Source organism: Sceloporus occidentalis, unplaced genomic scaffold (genome assembly GCF_023333645.1).
Source record: "Sceloporus occidentalis isolate IW3139 unplaced genomic scaffold, rSceOcc1.0.p SCAF_4, whole genome shotgun sequence".
NCBI classification, from domain to species: Eukaryota; Metazoa; Chordata; class Lepidosauria; order Squamata; family Phrynosomatidae; genus Sceloporus; species Sceloporus occidentalis.
In genome coordinates, this window is record NW_028316984.1 from 122,549,270 (window position 1) to 122,567,572 (window position 18,303).

Genomic DNA, 18,303 nt, shown 5'->3' on the forward strand with positions numbered 1-18,303 from the left:
CTTTCAAGTATATTTTAAAATGTATTTTAAAATGTGTTTATTAACAATAATTTTAATGTAGACACATCAGCATCAACACAAAATACTTGTTTTTACATAACTCTGCATACATCTGTATTATTTTTAACTGAAAAATAATACAGATGTGTGCTTATGCGGGGTTGGGGGAATAGATGACATTGTAGCTAAAAACTGCAACTGTCCGCCTCATTTTGCAGTGTTCTGTATCTTCTTTGGGTACAGCATTCCAAGCACCATCAGGAGCAATAAAGGAGATGTTTCTCTTGCGTTGGATTAAAGACAACTGAAGGTGGAGCTAGATTGGTGGGATTGGGCATGCTCAGTACATGGGAACGGGTTGGGCCTCCTGCCAATCTGCTCAGCTTTTCAGCTTCCTAATGGAGTCTCAGCGCAGGTGCAAACCCTACTGTGTGAGGCACAGAAACCACAAAGAAAAAACTAGAATACTTAGAACTAGTACATCACATTTTGAGTATGTGTAAAGGAATATTTTTATTTTTGTAGTTTGGGATTTAAAAAACTGACAAGCCAAACAAGAAATAAATCAGCTTTTGGTTTGACATTTTATTATTAAACTGCATTCGATGCAAAGTGAATATAAAATACTGTGAGTATATAATGCAGCAATAACATTCCTGGGCCTCATGCCCACTACATTTTAAACTGGTTTACAAACCAGTTTGAAGTGGTTTAAATGACCCTTGTTGAGTTGAGCCAAATCGCTGAAGCTGTTTGAAAAGGGGCGGCCTTGTGCTAGACCCATTTAACACATTTCTTTTTGACATTCTTTTTTCCACCTCTTCTGCAATAAAGTGATTCAGTGTGACTGGGAATGGGATGCGGATTGAAATAAATTTTTTAATGACGTGATCAGATGATTGTCTGCTGAAGAGGGTCCCTTTGGAATTGAATCATTGCTCAATGTGAACAAGAAGTGGGTTATTTTACAACAATAAAATGCGATCAGGGCAAATGCAGTGTGAACCACGCTCCGCTGTCGAATCGATCCATCAATCCAGATTGCAAACTATGATTGCAATTTGGAACCTTAGCCTGTCCAACCCACTCCTATTCCTTTTGAAAACTAAGAGAACTGACTGATGTCGTTTAGTTTGTTTAGTTAAGCTAGGTCTCATATTTCTAACCAGAGTAGGTAATATGGACATTGACTTCTTTGCAACTGTACATCTTTAAAGAGCGCTAAATGAAGTGCAATCAATATATTAGAATCAAACAACAAAACCATTTCACATGAACACACTTAGACCAGCTGGAGCAGGAGGTGTGGATTCCTTCTTATTCTAGTCCAAAGGAAATTTGGTATGTAGGAGGAAAGAGAAGGCAAGGGCTCTCCTTCAGTTTCTTCACTCCCTATGATACATGAAGCATCATGCTGTCCTGGTAGAAATATCCCCCCCCCCCCCAGGACGAATGCATTTACTGCTCTGCTTTTTCTTTCAGTTTTACTACTTAGTACTATTTTGTATGTGGCTCTCCTGAATCCCTTGTTAGGGAAGGTTGCTTGTGAAATATTTGAGTAACACCTTTATTGCTCACTCTCGCCTAGCATCTGACATTGCACAGAACTGTGATAAAATTCTAGTAGTAACTCAGCAGCATTTCTATACAGTTTAGCAAACTATTCAGATGACAAACCACTTGTAAAGTTGCAATGTCAACCTCACAATATGAAAGCCTGTAAGTAACTATCCAGCATTCAATACAAGAATGTTAAAGCAGCACCATTTTTACTCAAGTGCCCGTTACATTATACTCATCCACTAGTGGGGAACTGTGCTACTTCCAAAGCAATGGAAATAGCATGATAAATATCATAAAATCACTATGCATTTCAGCAATGAAAACACAAGCAGCTAGTCAGTGTGTTTTTAATAAGTGAATTAAATGGTCTCTACTATCCAGAATTCTTTTTTTAAAGACCCTAGATTCCAGTAACTGTATAGCATTTTTATTAATAGATATGCATATTCATGGTATACTGCTTGTACAATATGTTTTGATATGACTTGCTAAACTGTTTCAAATAGTGCCTTGATTTAAAACTCCAGTGGCTAGTAGACTGTGATGAGAGATCTGGACAGCACAAGATGGTATTATTGGTTTACAAGGAGGCTAAAATTGCACAGAAATCCCCTTGATGGTGGAGACCAACGGAACTGCCCAAATAATGTTTGCCTACTCTAGATTTTCTAGATTCAAGTCTTTGAAACAACTTCGTAACAATTAATAATTTGTTTTGAACCATGTAAATTAAAACACAAATCAGCAAAGAAAATGCAGTAACTAAAGCAAAATGAGCACATTTTATACTGCTAGACATGGTTTTCCATGACATTAATTCCCTCTCTCCAAGCATTGTACTTTCTCAAGGATTTGTCTGTCAGTAAGGATTAGTTTTAAGCACTGCACAGTATGTCTTTTCTGTTCTGTGTTACAAACTTACTATGTTGATTATTGTCAACAAAGAAGCTATGGCAAAGACTATTTTACTAGTCATTGGAATTGAGCTGCCATTACACAAGTCATTCTGGCAGCATACAAATCTAAAACTGTTAGCTTTGAAGTAATTTTCAACATAATCCATATTACACTGGGAGTAGGTCCAGCAGCCAGAGACATTTCTTGAACCTTAAAAAGAAAAAGAAAAAAAATGTGTTAAAAACACAAAAAAACACCCAAAATTGTGTATGTGAATTTAAATCCAGTTTAATGTAAAAGAGAAAGGGTTAAAACAGCTTTGAACCATTCCATATCCTCCACATAAGACTACGAGCTAGGCAAAAAACTTTTAAATATTCCACTGCCTCTCATGTATGTGTCTTCAAGCCACATGCTGACCTGGCAACCCCATGAATTTCACAAGGATTTTCTTAGGCAAGGAATATAGACAGGTGACTTTGCCAGTTCCTTCCTCTGGTATAGCCTCTACAGCACCTACTATTGATAGTGGTATGCCATCAAGTAGCAATAGCAAGTGCATTTCAGGACACTTAAGCCCTGGTGACACAGTGGTTAAATGACTGGGCTGCAGCCACTCACTCACAAACCGCAAGGTTGCAAGTTCAATACCAGCCAAGGGCTCAAGGCTTGCATCCTTCCGAGATCATTAAAATGAGTACCCAGATTGTTGGGGGCACTTAGCTTACTCATTGTAAACAGTTTAGGGAGTGCTTTAGTGCACTGATAAGCGGTATAGAAATGTACTTGTTATTGCTATTACAATGTGTAAGCTAATTTCCCCCAACAAGCTAGGAACTCATTTTAACGACCTCAGAAGGATGCCAGGCTGATTCAACCCTGAGCCCCTGGCTGAGATTGAACTCACAACCTTGTCATTTATGAGTGAGTGGTTGCACTACAGGCATTTAACTACTTCGCCACCAGGGCTCCTAGTACCAACTAAGTCTGATCCTGCTTAGCTTCCAAGATCAGATGGGATACAGTGCTTTTCATTATTTAAATCCCTCAACTGGCCCTTAAGTGATTCTTTTGAACACTTTAAATTTCTGGAATGGAGATTTTAAACATGTTCTGAGGTTTTGTCTGGAAGCCATCTAATAATCTTGAATTCTCCACTGGAGTGAGAGTTAATATTTTTCTTTCCGCTGGAAATTTAGAATATTTAAGTTAGCTGGACCACATGAAGCACTTCACAAAGTAAGGCTTTAATATACTTTTTTCTTATAGTCCATTTATTAATGTTGTCTTACATTGTTCTTAATCACTATAGATGTTGCAGCTTCTGGTTTAGATTTATGTATTGGAATTCTGGAATTAGAAATTTCCATAGTTGGAATTTTATTTTCTACTTTGCCTAGGAATGTTACCATGATAAAAGCTGTACAGTGGAACCTCGCCTTACACAGGGGATCCGTTCCAGACCCTCTGCATAAGGCAAATTCCGCCTATGCTCGAGCCCCATTATAGTGAATGGGGCTCGTGCGTGTGGCGGTGCAGCACACGTGGTGGCCACACACACCGTTGAGAGTATTGCAGTGCGGCTTCTGCGTAAACCGGAAGCCACGTATGGAATGGGTGCGCTGTATAAATATTGACACAAAAGAAACTCTAAGGAATTTATTACACAGGGGAAAATCGGGAGTTTAAACAGTCATTATCTCCGGAAAGTCATGCAATTGTGGGAAGATTTTCTCACACATCGCGATTAAAGGAGACTTATCCCAGGAATAACCAGCAACAAATCATTCACAGGATTTCCCCTGAGTCTGCCTTGAGTCCCTGTACTGGGGGAAAGGCAGGATATAAGCAAATAATAATAATTCCCAGGATAATAAGACCTCTTCAATCGCAACGTTGTGTGAAAATCTTCACCACAATTGCACAACTTTCCAAGGATAATGACTGTTTAAACCCCCGATTTTCCCCATGTGATAAAGTCCTACAAAAATCTTTTCACTATTAGGTGTGGTAACATTTAAGAAGTGGTTACATCTCTGATGCAACTGACTAGTAGTTACATGCAATTAGCTAATCATAAAGCATACTGAAACAAGCATTACACGTTAATAAAGATGACTAGTTTAGGGAGAACATTCTAAAGCAAGAGTTACATTTGCTTATCACCAAAATGTTAACATTTGACACTTCAATCCCCAAAACCATTTTTACAAAAGTTTGTCCCTCCAGTGACACATGCAGCATGACACAGATGGTGTCACAAAATATAATGAAGTTAAATGCAAAAATTTTAATATAAAAACTGACACTAGTAGACCACTATTATTTCCTGAAGGAAATTACCATATATACTTGTGTATACATCAAAATATTTAAGCCCAAAAATGGGCTCCAGAATCCTAAGTAGACATATGTATGGGTCAATACAGTAATACTTCTCTGTGGAGAAGGGAGGGAGGAGAGAGAGGAGGGAAATCAGAGGTCTGTGTCCCCCTTTTTGCAAGCCATCAGCCTCTAGGAAAGTTGTGGGGAAGGGAGGGAAATCGGAGGTCTGCATCTCCATTTTTGCAAGCCATCAACTTTGGGGACGATTGTGGGGGAGGAATATTGGAGGTTTATGTCCACATTTTGCATGCCCAGACTATGACCCTTGGGAGAGGTCCAGAGAGGAAGAAGGAGGTAGTGGTGTTTTTTCCCCTCCATTTAGATCCCTTGTTACATGCCCCTGAGTTTGACCCTTGACTTATCAATGGGCCATATGAAAATCCATGATTTTGCCCCCAAAACCTACCCTCGACTTATACAAGAGGTCAACTTATACATGAGTATATACAGTAAATGGGGATTTTATTATACTTATCACAAGCCAAGCAAAAAAATGTGAGGTAGCTTACTTACCAAGATATGCCACTATGCATGCATCTTTATCAGGTGGACAGGTGGCCTCATTCTTACATGAACTAAGAGGACAACTGTAACATTTAAGGCCACTGCCTGAAAATAAAAGGAAAGAAACTGTCTAAATACTTTTCTCATGAAATCAAACTCCTGATAAAGCTTTAAATCCTGTATTGCTTTAGCAATAATCAAAAGAACACATTCTGCCTTAGTTGGAAGACATCAGGCCCTCTTAGGCAGTGTTACTAGATATCCTCTCAGAACACAGGAATGAATTCATAAACATTCTTCATACGCATGTCCATAAGAGACATTGTGATTATGGCAATAGTGTCATAGGCAAATTTATTTATTATTTTATCTGTTTCTCCCATTTATATGCCATCTTTCTCCAGGTGTATGATCCAAGGAGGATCATGAAATAAGAACAAGATCAGTTAAATCCTGCAATGAAAATTAGATCATTTTAAATAATAATAATAATAATGATGACACAAATGACACAAAAATGTTAATAGAGCACACTCCCCCATAAAGAGACCCCCTGGATTTGCATTAAAAGCAATAAATCATTATAAGCCTGCTTGGAGAAAAAGTTCTTTGCTTGCTTCCAAGAGAGTAAGAAGGAGACAAGCCTAACTTCCCATGGAAGAGAATTCCACAGGAGGGGAGTAGCCACTGAGAAGGCTGTCTGCTGTGTCCTCACCAATCAGGCAGGCCTATGGTAGTGCAAGATCAAAAGAAAGCCCTCCTCAAGGATCTTAAGACTCTGGAAGGTTCATATATGGTCTTTCAGATACTCTGGCCAAACTGGGAATCACCAACCACACTAACTTTGGATCTAAAAGGAGATTTTTACTGAACATGCAAACAATCAAAGTACTGTATATATAATAATTGCACTGGAGGATAACAAATACTTTGTGGTAAACAGTAAATGCAAAATACAAGTACCTAATGGTTGCTTTAGGGTGGGGAAATACTAAACCAAATGAGCAAATTTCCAAAGCTGAGAAGGTTTGAAGTTGACCAATGTCAAGTTTCAGGGGTTGCTGAGGAAGGGGAAATGAGAAAGAAAAAAAGTTCAATGTAGTATTTTTCCTAACCCAGCTACTCACACATCAAAGAAAGAGTGTGGCAGACTTGGGGAATTGTAATGTGCAGGGAAAGTATTCCCTGAAAGACAGATTATAGGGATGGCAAAAACTACCTCTCCTTAGACTCCCTCGGATGTTCCTGGAAAGAAAGTAAGGAATGTTACACTCGTGGTTGGAGTACAAAGAAGACAAGGTAATTGAGGTCCTCTGAGCCTTACTAAAGACTTTTGGGAAGAAATTACAGTATGGTAAGGAAATTCTCTGGCAAAAATCCCAGATTCAGTGAGGGAGAGCAAAGTTTAGGCTTGACAGTGAGTTCAGCAGGAGTTGAGCAAAGCTTAAGCAGCAATTCCAGCAAGAAGCTTCCAGAAGCATTCTGTCAGATCTCTTGGCTGAAGCTTCAAATAGACCCAACCCCCAGAACAACATATATTTTGAATCTGTGGGCTTTTCAAAGCTTGGGAAAGGATGTTTGAGGACAGAAAATCCTTTAAAACAAAAGGGAGCACTCAAAGAAAGTCATTTGTACTCCTAGCATATATTATCTAATACTGTGGGCCCTTGCTATCTGCTGAGGTTTGGTTCCACAGAGTTCCCACAGAAATCAAAATTCATGGATGCTCAAGTTGTATTATATACAATGAGGCAGTAAAATAGTGTCCCTTATACAAAATGATAAACTCAAGATTTGCTTTTTTGATATTTTCAAGCCATGGATGGTTGAATCTGTGGATACAGAATCTGTGCACATGGGGGACTTTTAACAAAATCAATGCAGCAAAATGAATGAAGTCAGGTAAATGGTATCCAGAGTAAATGAACAAAATCCAAGTCAAGCAGAGTTCACAAATTTGACAGGGAACCAGATAGGTCAGATAATCTCTGACAACTCCTGGAGACCAGGGCTAGGAATTTATAGTTTAGCATCATTTGGGCACTATGCCGCATAGACATCATCATGCTGTGCCCCGTCTGTAAGGGAGCGCACCAAAATGGCAACCAGGGTGCGCAGTAGGGTTACTGAGCGTGTAAACACTCAGCCCCCGCACACTCCTAGTTCAGGCCAAGGCCAACACAAAGCACCCGTCTATCCAGGCCTATGATTTACTAAGAATCTTTTACTCTTCAGACATAGTGACCTCTTGAGATCTAGCAGTCTTTTCTCATCCTTTTGTATTCACTAAGATATCTAAATAAGAAAACAGGTACACTAGTTAGTACCACATGGAAGCCATAATAGACACCAAAAATAGACACAAATTTATAATATCAATAAGTCATTCAGTTCCAAACTGTTCATAACGGTTTGTAAAGTTTCCATTTTGAACCTTTTTGTATTGGATGAACCCACTGAAATATTTTAGATCCAGAACTGTTCTGTACTCCTGTTGCATTTGGGGACATTGAAAAATAGAGAGGAGACTTCTTATATAACCTCTCTTTCTTCTGAACTTTTTCTATAGCTATTTCTAATAAATGTCTGGTTTCTTTCTGTGTCATGCTTCCCCTTGAGAGTTCAGCTTCTGAAGATGAAACAAATTTACCACAACTGCACCCTCCTCCAGCTCAGTCTGACAGCCACCTGAGTGTTCCAGAAGAGATATAGTTCCAAGCCATACGGAAAAAGAAATCACTTCGGCATCTCAAGCACGCACACACACACTCCCTCCCCTGCAGGCAAAGTGAGAGGCTTCATGCATGAGCTGGAAAACACCCTCCTGAAATATGGTCAGCAAGTTGGGTGGGAATGAGTCAACGTGCTTTGATGTCAAGGGCTTTTCCCCTTTCGGTTGCTGAAAACAAACTTGATTTCTTTCTCAAGCCTGCATCTAGTGCGAAATCTGTGATTATTCTGGACGGTTTCTAGGCCGTATTATGTGTTACCCATGGACTTTGCTTAAGATTTTTGGTTTCTGATCCTGGACCATGTGATTATCGGATACTGCTTGCTTCTTTAACTTCTGGCACTCTGCCTGCTGAGGCAGTGTGAGAACAGGACATTCTGCACAACCTTTTAAAATAAATAAATAAAATCTTTAATACTAGTGACAGGAGGAAGTTTCCTCTTGGTCTCTCTTGATATTAAATTTTGCAACCTGTTTCCACAGTTTCCAAAACCAATTTGTCTCATGTTATGTGAGTCCAACTCCCCTGCCATGCAGGAATACACAATCAAAACACTCCCAACAGATGGCCATCAAGCTGTTAAAAACCTCCAAAGAAGGAGATTCTACCACTCTCCGAGGGAGCAAGTTCCACTGTCAAATAGGTCTTACTGTCAGCATGTTCTTCCTAATGTTTAGGTGAAAATCTCTTTTTTCTGTAGTTTGAATCCACTGCTCCATGTCCTAGTCTCTGGAGCAGCTCCATCCCCAATATGACATTTTCAAATATTTAAATAAGGCTATCATGTCACCCCTTAACCTTCTCTTCTCCATGCTAAACATACCCAGCTCCCTAGGCTGCTCCTCAGAGGGTATGGTTTTCAGACCACCATTCTGGTCACCCTCCTCTGGACACACTCGTTTTTCAACATGCTTCTTAAACTGTGGTGACCTGAACTGGACACAGTATTCCAGGTGAGGTCTCACCAAAGCAGATAATAGCCTTACAGTTTGAAGCACTCCAGATGAAGACAGGAGAGTCACCCACACACCCCAAAAAAATCTATCAATGCAATTCATCCCATAAGTTAACTATGTGGCTTGATCTGTTCTTCTGATCTTCTCCCCATGCAGTTCCTGAACTAGGGGGAAAGCCTACCATACAGCAGTAGGACTCCCTCTTCAGGACACAGTAAGGCGGTTCTTTTTTATTTGCTAGTTACAACCCAGGCAACATGAATGTCACTATGAAGAAAAAAGTGGTTATGATGCAATGCAATGCCAGAAAACAGCTTGATCTGCTTTGCCACACTTGAAAAACAGGGACACATGCTCCTTTGTTCCTCTCTCCATTGCTGTAATTTTGAAACATTCCACTGGAGCACGCATACTCACCAGAATGACAGAAAAAAGCCAAAAGACAGACCGCAATCAAAGCAGTGATTAAATAACACTTCATCTTTGTGTTCACACTTTCTCAACCTATAATGCAAGAACAAGTTTTCATTAGTATTGGATGTACTGAAGAAGGCAGTCTGATCAGAATAAAAATAAACTGAGTACTGAGAAAAGACCTTGGTATCGCAAAAAACAACTTTCATGCTAGAAAGTCTTCATATACTCTACAACAGTACTCTATAACAGACAACGCAGTGTGTAATACCTTGCTTTCCCCATGACTCGGAGTAGATAGTATTACAAAACCTACAGTCCACCTATTAGTGGTGTAAACCATAGCATGGTCAGGTGCAGGAAACGAACATCAAAGCAAGCACATTTTAAATCCAGTACCCTATATTCAGGACAGTATACTCATGCCTAGTACAGAAGGCAGTGCATCATAGAACGGATTCTCCTGTTGGCACCAAGTTATTGTTCAACACATTGAAATGTAAGGCCTTCATGCAACTACAAATTGATTACGTAAATTGATGTGAGAGCAGACAAATTCCAGAGTGCTAGTTTTTAATATCCCAGATGATCTAAAGTCTTATTGTAATCTATTAACAGTGTTTTAGAACAAATAGTATTTACAACCCATTTTTCATGAAGCATGTAGTTTGTTACATGTTCCTACTAATGCATAAACAGATACATAAACACAGCAAGGAATTGTTGTTTCGCCAATCAATAGATCTGCAAGCAACAAATACATCGATATTTTCCCTCAAACACTCCACCAGTCCAAAAAGCCACTAACCAACATACTAGCAATGCATGTTTATGATCATGACTGTTCAATGCTTGTGTTTTGCAATTGCACCATTAGGTGCAGATTTTGCATCTCATGAAGAATTCAGCAAAACTGGCCATATTGATTACAGAGAGAGGGGGAGAGGAATCTTTTAAATTTTTGTCATTAAGTCTTTAAATGGTTTTATTTGTGAGCCATCTTTGGTCTCTTTCTGGGAGAAAGGCAACCTAGAAATGAAATAAATAAAATAAACAAATGGTCAGGTTTACTAGTGTTACAGCATGGGTGGGACTCACGCAGCCCCTCCAAGGTGTCATTAGACTGTAACTCCCAACAGCCCTAGCCAGCACAGTCAAGGGTAAAGAATGTTGGGAGCTGCAATCCCAACAACATGTTGAGGACTGCATGGTTCTCACTGCTGTGTTATAATCTGTGGTGTTGCTTGGGAGTTTTGAGATACTCAAGAGCTATGGATTCAGCAGTTCAACTCGTGAAGTTTGCAACAGACACATCAAATTAGAAGTCGTAGAGATAATCAACATCGTATTCAAAATCCTAGAGATAACAGCAAACACAAAACATTTTTACCAGGCAAAGGCTAGTGTCACCATTGTCATGAGCCTTCCTAGATTGAGTGAAGCAAACTGCTCTCACCCAACTTGCAACAGTACTGGCACACTGTCAGTTAACAAAGTTAACAAAGCCACAGAAAACAAAGCTCAGTTTACCCCTTCTCTTGTTTTCTGCCTAGCTAGAATGTTTTTTGCAGCATTGGGGAAATTGTGAAGAAAGGCTGGAGAAAGACTGACTTTCAGTGTTGTGTTGCAACAGTGTGTCTGCAGTAAACAATGCCATGAAGCATGACCCAAAAAAGTATCCAACACTATGTGATCCAACTGTAGATCTGTGCGCTTACATGTAACAGGCAAGCTAAACAACCACCTCCAGGATCACTTGCTGAGCAACAGCAAAACAAAAAAGGGGGGGAGGGGGAAAGGGGATTCCTTATAGCTACCCTGGCATATTGAAAAAGCATAGATATTTAAGTTTCACCACCAAATTTCCTTAAGTCAAGAGTTGTTCATGATCGAACAGACTACCCCTGTTCACTCATAATGGTAAGTCACTAGTATTATTATTATTATTATTATTATTATTATTATTATTATTGCGCTGTAGATTTGCACAGTGCTGTACATAAAAGATGGGTTCTCCTTGGTTTAAGATTTCTAAGGAGAAGCTAGAAAGCCACTTGCATCTGTGCAGCCCTACACTGGCAAGGACTGGACTAGACTGCACTTAGGGCTCTTTCCAACTCAATGATCATCATGAACTCTCCACCCCACCCCTCTTTTTAGTATTTCTGACCATGAGAGCTGACTTAGGTTTACTGAAGGTTAGAGACAACTGTGCTTATCTTTCCCTCTCCTCTGTATAATGAATTCCAAGACATTACTCACTTCCACCCAAAGTTTCTATTACTTCCACCTCAACTGAATGTGACAAGGTCCAGGACAGTTGTTCCCCCTGTGGCTTCTTGTACCTCCTGGAAAACAAAATTGTCAGAAAGTCAAGTGAAGAATTTGCTGGATCTTATGTTCTTCATAGCTTGAGTTCCAACATACAGTGGTAACTGAAGCGCCCCATTACTACTATCTCCTTTCTTTCTTTCTTTCTTTCTTTCTTTCTTAATGTTTGGCATCTAGGAAGGTGTTGCCCAAATTTCCAATCTGGTTTGGAGATCTGTAACAAACGCTAACAGCGTAGCAATGTCCTGTTCCTACATTTTTTACCCCACTGCTCTCAACCAGCCTCCCATACTCCAAATCTTGGATGTTTTCATAGATGTATGAGTGTTTATAGTGTTTATTTTAGAGAACCCAGAAAAAGGAATTGAGCCCTTGATGGAAGTCTTAAATAATTTTGAGGAAATATCTGGTCTGAGAGTTAACAAAAGTAAAACTGTAATGATGACAAAGAATATAAACAGCTTAGAGGAACAGAGACTAAAGAGACAAAGTGGTTATGGTATAGAAAAGGAGGTAACTTACTTCGGAATTAAGCTAACAAGTAAAAACACAGATCTCTACCATAATAACTGTGTAAAAGTTTGGAAGAATGTTAAGGCAGATTTGAAAAAATGAGAACATTTGCAATTATCTTTGCTTGGAAAGATATCAGCAATTCAAATGAATATATTGCCTAAAATTATGTTTTTGTTTCAGACCATCCCAGTTTTACATTCATTTAAGCCTTTAAAAGAGTGGCAGACAGATATCTCAAAGTTTGTGTGGGGAGGGAAGAGGGCAAGAATCAATCAAAAAATCATGTGTGACAGTAAAATCAGAGGTGGTCTGGGCTTGCCAAACTTAAAACTGTATTACTTTGCATCTGTACTCAATTGGCTTTCTGTCTGGATATTATTAAATGATGAGAGAACTTTGGCAATAGAAGAGGGGAACATGAGGTACGGTTGGCATGGTTACTTATTCTATGGCAAAGATAAAATACATAAGGAATTTAAAAACCATGTAGTGAAAAAAGCATTATTGCTGGCATGGGAAAAATTGAAAATAAGGCTCTGTAACAAAATACCTTTAAGTTGCTCCCCCCATGAAGCCTTCTTTAATAAAGAAGGGCTGGGAAAAGGAAAATGGTTGTTGTATTCAGACTTGTTGAGATCCAATTCTGAAAGTGATATCATAATAAAAACGCAGGCAGAGTTGAGAGATATAGGCATAACATGTCATTGGTACTTACATAGACAAATGTACGAAAGATGGAGAATTGACAAAAAGCTGAGCGGAATAGAGGATCAAAAGTTACAGTGGGAGGAAATAATGTCAAAAGGGGATTCAAAACTAATCTCCAAATACTACAAAATGCTGCAAAAATGGGATACAGAAGAGGAGATAATTAGACATGCCATGATAAAATGGGCTCAGAACGTAGGACACAACCTGAACTATGAGAGTTGGGCCAAAGTGTGGTCGAAAGACCTAAAATATACAACATCACAAGAAATAAAGGAGAACATCTACAAAATGGTATATAGGTGGCATCTAAGCCCGAAAAAACTATCTTATATGTATAAAGGAGTTGATTCCGCATGTTGGAAATGTAAAAAAGAAATTGGGTCTTTTTTCCACATGTGGTGGACTTGCAGGTCAGCAAAACAGTACTGGATAAGTATATATATGAATGCTTAAAAATAGATTTAAAAATTAATATTCCGTTTACCCCAGAAGTGTTTCTATTGGGTATGATAGACAATGAATTAGCTAAACTTCATGGAAAATTTTTATTTTATGCATTTGCCTGTGCAAGAATAACCTATGCAAGACTTTGGAAAAATACAGAAATACCAACATTAGAGCGATGGCTTATTAAACTGTATGAAACGGCTGAAATGGACAGATTGACAGCATGGATGAAGGACAAAACAGAAGAAGAAGCCTCACAATGTTGGGAAAACTTCTATAAATTTTTGAAATCCAAATGGCAATGTATACAATGAAGACTATATGTTATATTATGTAATAATGGGTTCTGTCTGTTATCTTCAAGTATATGTACAAATGAAATCTATGATTATATAAAAAGAGATAATAAGACCTATTATAGGAGATAGTAGTAGACCTCTCATACTTTGTAAGGGCAAGAGATAATGGAGGTAGCAGATTTGAAAAAGGAGATATGAGCTCAGTAAATTATCAAAGATAATAACTAAAGGTTACAAACAAACGCAGGAAAAATTGGTCAAAAGAGGAGCTAGACAGTAACAAGTATTAGTGAATTTACAGAATAGGATTACTCAAGGGAAAAAAAAGATGATGGGCTGGGAATTGAAAAATATATCTTTATATGGTTCAATAGAGAATACGTAATCATAAGCAAACAAGCAGTAACCTAGATAGAAAAGTTTACAAACTAGAGAAAAGGTGAAGATACCAATTACATTGATTTTTACTTTCAAGATTAACAGGTGCATACGCAATAAGCAAGGAAGTTCTAAAAGGAGGGAAGTTTTATTTTAGAAAAAGAAGTAAGTATAAAGGCTAAGCTTGTTTATGGTAAAGAACATATTAATGCGAACATTGTCACATTTGTTTTAGAAAGTGCATATTGTAAACATGTATGGAAAAGTGGTTATATACTTTAAAAATAAAATTAAAAAAAAAGATGTATGAGTCCTTTAAGTTCTATTTAGTCAATGGATCAATTCTAGCTGGGACTAACAGCTAGTCTCATAAATCATTATACAAACACCATACTGTAGCAATGAGTCTCTGTAGTGGAATTGTAATTGGCTCAATTAATTAATGGGTTGTGCTACAAGCAACCTTTATGGGGAAATTTCCCACCTGTTTACTGAGAGAAAAGAGATCAAAGGAATATTGCAGAGGCAGAAGTCTCTGAATGCAGCGTTTCTTTTATTAACAGGGGAAATCACATAACAGTCCACATTCACTCATGTATCTGCCGGGACTAAGGAAAGCAAGAGTAATTACCATGGGATAGTTGGAGAGGAAAAGAAGAGGAGAGGAGAGGAAGGAAGGAAGGAAGGAAGGAAGGAGAGAGAGAAGGAGAAAGAAGAGGGGAGGAAAAAAGAGGAGAGGAAGGTAGGAGGGAGAGAAGGAAGAAGGGAAAGAGAAAGAGGAGGGGAGGAAAAAGAAGAGGGGAGGAAAAAAGAGGAGAGCAAGGTAGGAGGGAGAGAAGGAAGAAGGGAAAGAGAAAGAGGAGGGGAGGAAAAAGAAGAGGAAAGGAAGAAAGGAAGGAAGGAGATGGAAGAGGGAGAGAGGGAAGAAGGGAAAGAGAAAGAGAAGGGGAGGAAAAAGAAGAGGGGAGGAAGGAAGGGCATGGAAGAGGGAGAGAAGGAAGAAGAGGAGAGAAAGGAAGGAAGGGGAGAGGGAGGAAGAGAAAAGGAAAGAAGAGGAAGGGGGGATAAGAGGGAGCAAGGGAAGGAGGAGGAGGAGGGGGGCGTGCTCCCCAAGCGCCTGGCTCCTCTTTCCCAAAGACCTCCGCCCACCAGCCCCCAGCAATCCCAAAGGAGAGCTCAAAATGGTGAGCCTCCGTTGCGCCAAAGGAGGCAAAGGGAAGCAGGCGCCCTAAACCCAGAGGAGAGGAAGAAGAGAACGCCCTTTGGCTGCATCCACACCGCAGAAATGGCCCGGTTTGGGTCCGCTTCGACGGCCGTAGCTCCAGGCTGTGTAATTCTGGCAACAAACGACCATTCCCAGAATCCCACAGCCGCTCTGGCGCCACCACGGCCGTCGAAGCGGCCTCAAACCGGGCCATTTCTGCGGTGTGGATGCAGCCCTGATCCCTAAAACCTCCGCCAGCCAGGACGCTCTCCCACCTGACAGGAGCAGAGCCACGCCAAGGAAGGAGGCTGATGCTGCAGCTGCGCCCCAGCCATGGCCTTATGGCTTATTTATTTATTTAGCCACGAGCCATCCTGTTTTCTCATTGGTCGAGGGCGGCCTCTCCGGTTCCTGATTGGCTGCTCAGGGGGGCGGAGCTAAATACCTCAGACGGTGACAAGGGTGGCATTGGCGGCGGGGGCGGGCGCCATTTTCCCCCTATTGACAATAACGGTGCCTCATGAGGAGGAGGCTCTCCCTCCCTTTTGGCAGCGGAGCAGCTGCTGCTGCAGTGACTGAAGCAGAGGCGGGGCTGCAGTGGCGCAGGCGGCCTCCAGAAACATAACACAAAACGGACATGTTGCTTGCATTGGAATCTAGTGTTCCAAAACCCGCCTCATCTTTGCCCCTCACATACAGCAGGGTTTTGATGGTTTAATTAATGTAATGAATTAATTAATTTAAGGGAGTTTTATATCCCCGGCCTTTCTCCCAAAATTGGGATTCACTGTTTAATGATCTAACGTCACAACAGATGACTCTTAAAGAATTTGCCCTGCAAAGAGTGAAGAAGGGACTAAAAGGCCTTCTGACAGATTTCCAAAATCACATTCATTATCTGATATGAAACACAAAAATCAGTTCAAAGGGCACTGAAACACCAGTTTTAGCATTTAAGGCTGGATAGGAACTTGTTTGTTTTAAAAACGGAATTTGTGAATGAAGCGTGTGGCACAGCAGTTTTATTGTGTTTGTTTTTTAATTCCGCAACCAAAAATACATTAAAATCAGCTGCAATATTGGGGGGAACTCCCCCCCCCCCACAAGGCCTGTTTAATTCTGAGCTTTATCAGGAAGCCTGGCAGATACAAGGTAGCGCCTGAGTTCAAGAAGATAAACCAAATCTGATATACAACTATATCACACCTAGGAGATTTTATCACACGGGAGTTTATCCCACGAATGTCCTGGAAAAATCATCTAGTTACGCAAAACGATTTCACACGACGCCACACAAAACCACCCATTAAAGCAGTCACAAAGAAGCACTAACACACATCTTTTTACTTTTGGGATTTCAGTGATAATGCATTTCCAATCGTCATGTCAGACTAATCTCATCTCTTTTTTAAATAAAATTATCAGCTTGGCAGATAAAGGAAATGCTGTAGATATGGCATATCTTGATTTCAGCAAGGCCTTTGATAAGGTTCCCCGTGACATTCTTGCACACAAGGAAGTGAAACGTGGGCTAGGCAATGCAACTGTTAGGTGGATTTGTAATTGGTTGAGCAACCAAACCCAAAGGGTGCACAGCAATGGCTCCTCTTCATCCTGGAGAGAAGTGACCAGTGGGGTCTCACAGGGCTCTGTCCTGGGCCCAGTGCTATTCAACATCTTTATCAATGACTTGGGTGACAGAATTGGGGGCATACTTATCAAATTTGCAAATGGCCCCAAATTAAGAGAAGTAGGCCCCAGAGAATTAGGATCAAAATTCAAAATGACCTTAATAGATTAGAAGGTTGGGCCAAAACTAACAAAATGAACTTCAGCAGAGTGAAAGGTAAGGTACTGTGCTTAGGCAGAAAAAATGAAACGCATAGCTATACAGAGGGGGAACATATGTGAAAGGGATCAAGGAGTTCTAGTTGGCCACAAGCTGAACATGAGTCACAGTGTGATTCGGCAGCTAAAAAGGCAAATTCGATTCTAGGCTGCATCAACAGAAGTAGAGTGTCTAGATCTAGGGAAGTAAAAGTGCCAGTCTATTCTGCTTTGGTCAGGCCTCTCCTGGAATACTGTGTCCAACTCGGCACCACAATTCAAAAGGGATGTTGAGAAGCTGGAGCGTGTCCAGAGGAGGGCAACTAAAATGGTGAAGGCTCTGGAAACCATGCCTTATGAGGAGAAACTTAGGAGGCTGGGTATGTTTAGCCTGGAGAAGAGATGATTAAGAAGTTATGATAGCCCTGTTTAAACATTTCAAGGGGTGTATACTGAGAATGGAGCAAGCTCATTTTCTGCTGCTCCAGAGAATAGGACCCGGAGCAATGGATTCAAACTACAGGAAAAGAGATTCCACCAGTAAGGGCTGTTCGACAGTGGAACACACTCCCTTGGAGTGCAGTGGAGTCTCCTTCTTTGGAGGTCTGTATACAGAAGTTGGAGGCCATCTGTCAGGGATGCTTTGATGGTGAGTTCCTGCATGGCAGGGATTGGACTGGATGGCCCTTCCAACTCTAACATTGTGTATTCTATTATTTTAATAGACAAGAATAGGATGAGAGCCAGTGTAGTGTGGTGATGGAAGTGTTGAGTGAAAGAAAAAAATTAACCCTGGGTGTGTTTTGGGGAAAGATTTAAGGTAAAGGGTTTTTTTTTTAAATTCATTACTTATGCAAGGCTTTCTTGATCTGGTTGTTTCATTTCATATGTTCATGGTGTTACTTTTAGAAAATGTTTGCTGAAACACATTGAACTGCCATTCTTTTTTGTGAAGAAATCCATCCCTATTCTTTCAATATTACTTTCCATATTACATATGACCTTCAGGGATGAGAATCAGGAAGCAGAATTCAGAGACATAGCTGTGTTAGTCTGGAATATCAGTGTGCCAAGGGATATTTGAAACTATGTGAAAGTTGTAGTATAAACTTTCATAGACGTAGGTCTATTTCCTCATT

General features: G+C 40.1%; 1 protein-coding gene across 1 annotated transcript; it reads right to left on the minus strand.

The window, feature by feature from the left end:
- Window positions 1-565: 565 nt before the first annotated feature.
- On the minus strand, window positions 566-12,192 carry LOC149314572 (CD59 glycoprotein-like). The gene is made up of 4 exons (XM_089523115.1): window positions 11,714-12,192; window positions 9,455-9,541; window positions 5,359-5,454; window positions 566-2,670 (listed from the first exon to the last, which is right to left on the minus strand). The coding sequence occupies exons 2-4, from the start codon at window positions 9,516-9,518 to the stop codon at window positions 2,474-2,476; spliced, it is 357 nt and encodes a 118-aa protein (XP_089379241.1). The 5' UTR covers window positions 9,519-9,541; window positions 11,714-12,192; the 3' UTR covers window positions 566-2,473.
- Between the last annotated feature and the right edge of the window lie 6,111 nt (window positions 12,193-18,303).